This window comes from Phalaenopsis equestris, unplaced genomic scaffold (assembly GCF_001263595.1).
Source record: "Phalaenopsis equestris unplaced genomic scaffold, ASM126359v1 Scaffold000002, whole genome shotgun sequence".
Taxonomy (NCBI): Eukaryota; Viridiplantae; Streptophyta; class Magnoliopsida; order Asparagales; family Orchidaceae; genus Phalaenopsis; species Phalaenopsis equestris.
This window is the reverse complement of record NW_018164444.1, coordinates 25,537,993-25,547,091: the sequence shown is the minus strand read 5'-3', so window position 1 is coordinate 25,547,091 and position 9,099 is coordinate 25,537,993. Positions and strand designations below refer to the sequence as shown.

General features: G+C 36.3%; 1 protein-coding gene across 2 annotated transcripts; it reads left to right on the top strand.

Moving 5' to 3' along the window:
* Nucleotides 1-3,801: 3,801 nt before the first annotated feature.
* Nucleotides 3,802-6,034, top strand: LOC110032707 (protein TIFY 8; the record flags this gene model as incomplete). Of its 2 annotated transcripts, none has more annotated exon segments than XM_020736436.1 (5): nucleotides 3,802-3,992; nucleotides 4,089-4,519; nucleotides 4,608-4,695; nucleotides 5,216-5,432; nucleotides 5,804-6,034. In XM_020736436.1, coding segments are annotated over 5 exon segments (1,019 nt in total), but the record flags the coding sequence as incomplete, so codon positions are not given.
* Between the last annotated feature and the right edge of the window lie 3,065 nt (nucleotides 6,035-9,099).

The window sequence follows — 9,099 nt, the reverse complement described above, 5'->3', positions numbered from 1 at the left end:
TGTTCCCATGGTCTTTCCCACACCTCATCCAATTCCAGAGTTAGTCCTACTAGGAACTTGATTGTCCTCCTCTTCTTCTCAATTATGAATTTAAATGTCATGACATCTTGTGGACATTTTTACACGTCTCAAACATATCCAATTGTAGCCAATATTTTGATAGTGTTGAAATATTGGATGACGTTTAACTCTCCTTGATGGACGTTATGAAGCTTGATTTTGATCTCAAACAACCTTGCAGTGTTCTCGGTACTGGAATATGTTTCTCTTGGAGCCTCTCAAATTTTTTTGGCAAATTTTTCTAGTAAAAAAATTCTCTCTTAATTTAGTAGTCATTGAATTGACTAGCCCAAACATAACCATATGGTCTCGATTATTCTAATGTGCGGTAGTTGGGGTCAATGATATTAGGAACTGTGCCATCTTTTGTGAGATGTTCCTTTTTCGACCATAAATGTACTTAAATACGGATTGAAATTATGAAAGGTAGTTATAGCTATTGAGTTTATGATTTATGATAAAATTAGTGAGTTTAGGAGTTGTTTGGACAAAATCCTTTATCTCCGATTCAGCGTTAACCCTTGGAATACCGCTTGAAGTCTTCATCCATTGGTCATCAACCTCATGAATGTGTAAGGTTAATTTGTAGTTGACTACAATGGAGAGAGTTTTGGCTGTCGCTGCTGAGCACCTTTCCTTGCTGCTTTTTATGTGGCTAGCTTCAGCTGCTGTTGTTCCACGGGTCTCATTTGGGCTTTATGTGGGGAGGAAACTTATGGAAGTGTTTCGGAAATAAATGGAATGATTGAGGGATGATTATTTCCACTAGAAAGAGAATGTCATTCCCGTCGGAGTGAGGAACTGATTTTCGTTGGAGAAAGAATGATTTCCTCTACAGAGGGAAAGTTCTGTCCGCTGGAGCCAAAATTGCTATTGCCTGCGCCTGGAAGAAGTTTCGCCAGAAAGGGCTTGCATCAAGAAGTTTTGGCTATGAGGAGTTTAGGCACAATAGAGCGGGTCCTGACCCTTGCAGGGAGCGTTGGCTCTGGCACAAAGGGAGTTGGGTGCTGCAGTGGTTTTTGACCCTAGCAGGAAGTAGTTATGGTGCTGGAAAGTTTTGGTGGCTCTAGAAAGAGGTTTGGCGGCTAGCGCAGGAGTCTTTGGCTCTGATACCATGTAGGTTACTTAGTTCATTATTCACAATTAAGTTACATATATTTAGGAAATCAATCCCTCCTTATTTACAAACTTACCAAACATATCTCACATAAATTAGGAAATGAAATAATTTTGAATAAAAATATACAAAAAACATAAAATAGGAAGGAAATAAACTAATAAATGTTTCCTAAGATATCCCAATCAAATCCTCCAAGATTGGAGGTGGCGGCCGGCCGCTCAACTTAATGTACTATTAGTTTCTCTTTTGTTTTTGATGTTCGATTCTTGATTGATTTCATGATACTTCAACTATTCTAGATTGTTCTATCCTTACCTATATGCCTATACTTTGTAGCTTTCATTGCCTCACGACTTCCCCTTATTTTAGTGTTTATCATGATCGTGTCTCCATTGACAGGATATCATGAAGGAGAAATTTCTCTGGCAATTATTGGCAGGCTGTGTTGTACTTCAAAAAAATAAAACACAATCCTTTTTTCTTTATCTTTCTTTTTCGAAACGGTTGATGATGCTTCAAAATTAGACATCAGTGGTATCCTTAGCTTGGATGGACATGTGGCCTACCATAAAAAAATTAATGAGGCTAAGCAACATTATTCAATTTATAATTGCAGTTTTTATTTAGTCATGTAAGCCTATGATATTAACATCACTACTATTTGCACTCTCAAGTACTTTCACTCGGGACAAATTGAATGCATACTAGCCTAATTGGTTTTCTTTTTGTTTGGTAGTACTTTCATTCATAAGCAGTGTATGGGTATGTTTAATTTTAAGTTGCTAACGAGCCTAATCACATCCACTCACTCCTTACAATGATGTATGGTGCCAAGTTGTTCACCTTTTAAATCGGATAAACTTTGTCCTGATTTAAAAAAATTCTTAGTTTTATATTGTAATGCTAAGTTGCGCACTATGGAGATTCTTTTGCACTAACTTAAAATTTTTATTTTGTTTCCGCTCATTAATTGGGCCTATATGCAAGTGTAAATTGTAGATTTTATTTTATGCCATATTTTGGCTGAAAATATAGGCAAATGAGATTTAGTACTGCCAACTGTATAAGTTGTTTATAATATTACTCCACATAAAACCACTTACAGGTTATGTTTGAAATTTTGTGGTGAAAACCTTTGGAGTCTCACTGATCTCATTTTTTTTTTCTTATTAACTCATGATATTTCTTGTTGGATTACATCAGGGATAGGCTTTAAGCCCATATCTTTTTGCTTTAGTTATGGATGGTTGGATTTTAGTTATGGATGGTCTTACTGGACATTTACAGGAGGATATATCTTGGTGTATGCTTTTTGCTGATGATATCCTTCTCATGGATAAGATGAGAAAAAGCCCAGGATGAATTATGGTGGTCTACATTGGAGTCTACATTGGAGTCTAAAGGTAGTCTAAAGGTCTTCATTTGAGTAGAAGTAAAACTGAATACATGGAATGTAATTTTAGTAGTAGTAGCTCTAGTGACAGAAGTGTAACTTTGGTTCATCAAATTATTAAAATGTGTGAACGATTTAGATATCTCGGGTCTGTTGTTCAAAGCGATAGTGATATAGATGGGGATGTGAATAGTAGAATTCAAGTTGGTTGGTTGAAGTGGAGGAATGCTTCGGGCCTTTTGTGTGATAGAGAAGTACCGTTTAGACTGAAAGGAAATTTTTATAAGACGGTGGTGAAAACTGCAATGCTCTATGGCGCTGACTGTTGGTCTTTAAAAGAGAACCATAATACTAAGTTAAGTGTTGCTCATATGAGAAAGATAAAAGAGAAGCATAATACTAAGTTAAGTGTTGCTCATATGAGAAATATTAGGTGGATGAGTAGCATTACACTTAAGAGACAAAATGCGATATGAATATATTCGTGATACGGTTGGTGTAGCTACTGTGATGGAGAAAATTAGAGAAAGTCGTCTTAGATGGTTTGGTCACATTAAGCGTCGACCATCTGATGATCCGATTAGGGGAGTAGATGTTTTAGATTCAACTTATGTTAAGAAAGGCAGAGGTAGACCTAGGAAAACTTAGGCTTATTTTATAAAAAGTGATCTTAATTTATTAGAACTAAATGAAAATATGGCACTAAATAGGACGCAATGGAGAAAAAGGGTTCATGTACCCGACCCCACGTAGTGGGAATAAGGCTTTGTTCTTGTTGTATTAACTCATGATATTTTTTTTTTCTATCATTGAGTTTGTTGAGCATATACATAAATTTCATGTTGATGATGTCAAATGCCATGTCACTTGAAAAATAATTTGCTCCTACAAGTTCTGTTGAGTATAATATTACTGACGATATAATTAGTTGCCCTACGTGAAAAAAAGAAAACACTAGTTTTATGGCACATGGCTTTATGGCCTATATCATTTCTCCATTATTCTGTTAGTGGGGGATGCAATGTTTATGGAATAGCTGAATTTATTTATTACTTCAGAATACTCTATCATCAATACCCAACCAGCTGGTCAAATCTACACTCAGTTATAGAATGTACGTAAGATCTTAGTGCATGATGCATCCATCTGTGGTTTTTATTTTCTTATTTTGTGCGTGTGCCATTGAGTGCAAGAACTGTAAGCGGTCTACTTTTATTTTGTTTGGTAGGGAGGCAGACCGTTAACAATTCAGCTGTCTTTCTCATTCATGAAAGGAAGGACGGTTCCTCAAGGCCAGAGGCAAGTAATACATTTTCTGGGAAGAAACGAAGCAATTCTGATTCAGCTTTTATGGGCTTTATAACTGATAAAATCAAGCCAGTATGTGGAGATGCAGCTGAATGTTCACGTTCCTTGAAGGTGACTTAGTTCTCAATAGGTGCAGTTAAGTTTGTTCTTCTCTTCCACATTTTTCTTTGTTTCTTTACTCATGCTACTTATAACTTTTAGCCTCAGATGCTTCGGAAAGAGGTGATCAGTGATCGGTCCGGGAAAAATCAAGATGAACTGCAGTTCCCTATTCAATCGCCTCTAAGGTCAACATCATTACATTCTCCTCTTGGCAGTAGACCAGTTTTGCATTCATCTAAATTGGAGCGGCCTATCCCTCCGAATCATGGTTCAATTGTGCAATACCCATCCCATGTTGCTAAAACTGGGCTGTTTTCTTCTTCATATGTCTCCAAGGATGCCAATGCCAGTGCCATACTTATGTCTCAGCCTGCAGCAGATGAAGGTTCTCGGACTGGCATTAAAAGTTATGGAGTTTTGAATGTTGTCACCTCCAGCAGTGGACCTGGCGAAAGAAGCATCTCTAGGGTATTGCCTTATTGTAGCAGGCCAAAGTGTATGCAGATCCATGAGCCTGAATCTTCAAATGCATCCAGGTTGATCCTAATGTTGATATGGAACCCATTTGTTGTATTATTTTGACTCACAGCAAAGGGTTGACTTCATTTTTATTTATTTTAACAGATACAATGGTTTGCCAAATGTTGGCCGACAAATGACCGTATTTTATGCTGGTCAAGCCCATGTATTTGATGATGTCCATCCGAATAAGGTTTTTAGCTAGCTTCCCCTATTTATTTATTTATTTTTCATCTTTGATCATGTATGCGGATTCTTTATTTCATTAACGCACCTTATTCCTCTTAAGAAAATCATGTTTTAGAAAGCTTGTCAACAAAAAAAGGTAATTTTTTTCTTAAAAGTCATATTGTACTATCATTTCCGTTATCTAATCTTGAGATTGAGATGTTTATTGCCACCTAAATTTATTTCCTTGTTAATTCTGGAAATTATATTATAATGAGCTAGAGTTAATCCAGTTTAGTTAGCAAGTCGATGGAGATCAGAACCCTAATTTCAATCTTTGCATATGTTCGAACTTGATCAAGGTTGTTAGGACATGCATTGGAAGCATTCATGAATTGGCAGCATTACTTCTCATTTATTGTCAAAAAGAACTTTACACAATACCATTCCCGCTTACTTAGCTACTTAGTCCCCTTGGCTGGCAACTACATATTTCTTATACTTCTATATAAATAATCAGCTAATCTTCTGCACCGCCCAAACAGGCTGAAGTGATAATGGCATTGGCAGGCTCAACTGGGGGTTCATGGTCTACTACCTATTCACAAAAGCCTGCTACGTGTCCTTCATCTGGTGAAGTACCTACTGAACTGATTCAAAGGCATATCAACAGTTTTTCTTCCATTCAGGCGAATCCTGAGCATGCCCTCTGCCAAGTTGATAAAACCACTCTTACAAGGGATATCCCTAGTCTCACTTCAGGTAACATTTTTCTGCAACGGGAATTCAAAATTTGCTTTAATGAATTACAAGAAAAAAATATTATTAAGATAAATGTGATTAAAATGGAATATCAATTCTTACTGCTAAAAAGATGGAGTGCTAGATTAAAAATGTACAATGGCTTTGTAAAAGAATGCACCAGGAAGTATTGCAATGGATCTCAAGGACATTGAATCTCATTTTCATATAATTTTGCCTTGGGGAATATAATGTGTTTCGCTATTCTAAGTTTTATTTTCTTCTGTGACAGATTGTCATTCTGCAATTTTGAATTCATGTATTTCTTTATACGCTTTCGGTCTCCGATTCAGACTAATCATGTTTTTTGAATCGTCCTTTTGGCGATCCAGGGGGTCAAGAGAGTGGCAGGGTTGTCAAAGATGCAAGATTAGGGATTCAAACACCGTTACCCAGTCCTGCAGGGCAGAGAGAAGCAAGTTGAAGTTTTTTTTTTCCTCTACTTGGATTTTGACATTTTGGTCATTTTCATTTTTGTTGTAAATTTTAGAGCTTTGAGGCCAATGTAAGTTGTAAACATCAATTAGTTTGCAGTGCAACCCCATCCATGGTTTTGTATGTGCTGCCCCCCCTTTTTCAATGAAACGTACTCCTTTTTTATGGATACATGTTTTTCCATGCCAAATTCTTCTTTTTGGCTCAAGTACACTGCTACTTTTATTCCATGCATCATGTATAAGCACTAGAAATCTGAAATTGGTACATAGAGCCTGAAAAATGCCAGCAACCTTTTTGTTTTATTCCTAATTATGTTTTGCAACATCAACATTATAAATATTTTGAGAAATTTTACGTAAATGCCACTCAATTCTCATGTATTTGTATTTCACTTTTAAAATATTTGTATTTCACTTCTAAAAAGTTAGCGATAATAGTTGATATTCAAGTTCTGTGTGTTGTGCATGTATGTATGAAAGTTTAGGTGTTAGATATGTAAATATATAAGAATTGTGTGTTTAATGCCCCAAAGATTTTAACAGTACTGCAGTGATTCTGTAGAGCTCACCAAAATTGCTTTCTGAAAACTGTGCAGTTTGTTCAATATTAAGTAGGGCTGATTTCGTTAAAAGACTCAGATGTGATTAACTTTATTATTTTGTAATAATGCTTTGATAAAATAAAATTAGATTTGTTATACTTAGTGAAGACAAAATTAATTATTTATTTGATGAGTTTCTTACTAGGAAATCGTGCACTAAACATAGTAGGTTATGTGATGATTTACAGGTAATGTCTTAAAAACTGGCTTATTTAATTTGATCTGATTTAGTATTGTCATCATAATGGTTAATGAAATGCAGATGCAAAAAATTAAAGGGGCTTGGTTCTAAGTCATTTAAAATTAAGGTTGTAGGGTTATCATACATTTTACTAATTATTTTTAATTGTTCATATGTCGGAGTAAGTGCTTGTTGAAAAAAGACTGGAATATAAAGAGCATATATGTATATATATATTAAAAAAAGCTCAAGGGTTGATATATTAAAGAGAAATGTACAGATAGGTTTGTATTGGTGGGCCTAAACACCCAACCCACACGGTAAAACACAACAAAAAATGTAAAAGATGAGTACATATAGAAATAAAAAAAAAACCACAAAAAATCACATGGGAGCTGAAAAAGTATGAGTCATCCCAATTTAGTCTTGCCTCTAGCTCTAGTTATCGATAGGGATCCAGTTAGCAGATTAGTAAGGTGTTGACCATTACCCGTAGTAACCAAAGTATCATCCATAAGACTTATGAGCTCTAGTAGATCTCCATTCTACTTCTTCCTCTTGGAAGTGTAAACCTGTCATTCCTCATCTGAAGAATCAGCTTGATGGAGTAGAGCTGATAGAGCTGAAGCAGAAGGAATACCAACCGTATTACCCATAATTGATTCTAGTATATGTGAAGTATGAGTTGCCTCTACACAAGATACTTCTTGAAGAAGTGGAGCTGTGAGGCTCACTATCATTTATAGGTAATAGTCCAACAGTATTATTTTCTATGGAGCATATACCTCCTGTCTGGTAGTATCTTTCTCATGTGGAACTAAAATGTCCACAGCAGTGGGGTTAGACCCATCCTTATTTACTTGAACCTTAGATTTCAAATTATGTAGATTTCAAATTATGAAATTATGATGAAGCTTGTGGCATTTAACAAGGATATGACCAAACATCTTACAGTGGGTACAATATGGGGGTATTGTTTCATGACGATTTGTTGCCAAAAACCATTATGGGTTGTGCCTAGCCAGACTTCAGTAACATCAAGTAAAGTAATATCTCTTTCCACAAAAATTCTAGCCACCATTCTAGCCACCGAGGGTCTGCTAGCCACCGAGGGTCTGGTTAGGTTGAAAGTGGGCAAATCTAGTTTCAAAGGATCCTTAAGGATGACCCCAATAGAGTAGAGAACCTGATGGTGAAAAAAATGTAGCTTGAGACTAGGTAAACTAAACCATACTGGTACAATGGGAGTATCATGATTTGGGTAGAAATTAGGAGACCACTTGAGTAAATTCTTTGATTTGCCTTCGATATTAAGATTTTTCTTGGAGAAACTGGTGTAGTCTTTAGCCACTGTTAGTTGGATCAACACATGTCTCCCATTCATGAGTCCCATTTTTCACTTGCCTACTAGCTTAACATCATCAACACTCTTTTTGATAACATCCATAGGAGGGTATCCCCACTGAAATTTTCAAATAAGAGTAAACTTGAATTTTTCCGCCAGAGTAGAAATTTCTAATTTAGAGAAAAAGATTCTTTTTTTCCACCTTTCCTACTTTCTTTCTTAATAAAAGGAAAATCATCTGTACCCTCATGAGATTTCTTATAACTTGAGGGGAATGCCACCACAGACTCCACCTGAAGGCTACCCACCACATGGGCAAAGAAGACTTTGTCCGGCTCAGCCAAAAAAGAAGTAAACGCCATCAGAGGTTGTCAACATTAAAACTGTTGCGAGATTGCTAGAAGGCAGAGGAACTGTCGGGCACAGAAGTAGGAGTAGCGCCGAATCAGAAGAAAACCAAACAGTTGAGCGCAGACAACTAAGCTGCGAGCAACAAAGGCGTGGAGCGATATCAAGCAGGAGCAGTGTAGTGATATTAAGAAAGACGACACCGCGAGCAGTGGAACGATATCGCGACGCAAGCCGCAACAGGGAGCTGCGAACATCGACGCCGACGTAGACGCATACACCAGACGACTGAGCGAGAGTCGACGATGCAAGATCCTTTCTTTCCAACGGCAGAATCAATTGCGACCGAAATAGCCATTGGAAGCCCTAGCGGAGCTCTCGACCGTGTGTGTGTGTGTGTGTGTGTATATATATATATATATGTATATATATATATATATACACACACACACTACATATTACAATAACAATTAATACTGAATAATATAGTTATAATTTTTTTAGAGCACCTACATTGGTCTTTATTAGTACTCAGTAAATTTAAATTTCAATTGAATATTTTTTTTATTTTTTGTATGGATTTATTTATACCTAGAAAAATTGGTAATGGCCCACAAAATTTACATGGTGCATTTACATACATACCATACAAGTTTAATATATTCGAATATTTAACTCTAGAATTTTCATATTCATATATATATATATATATATA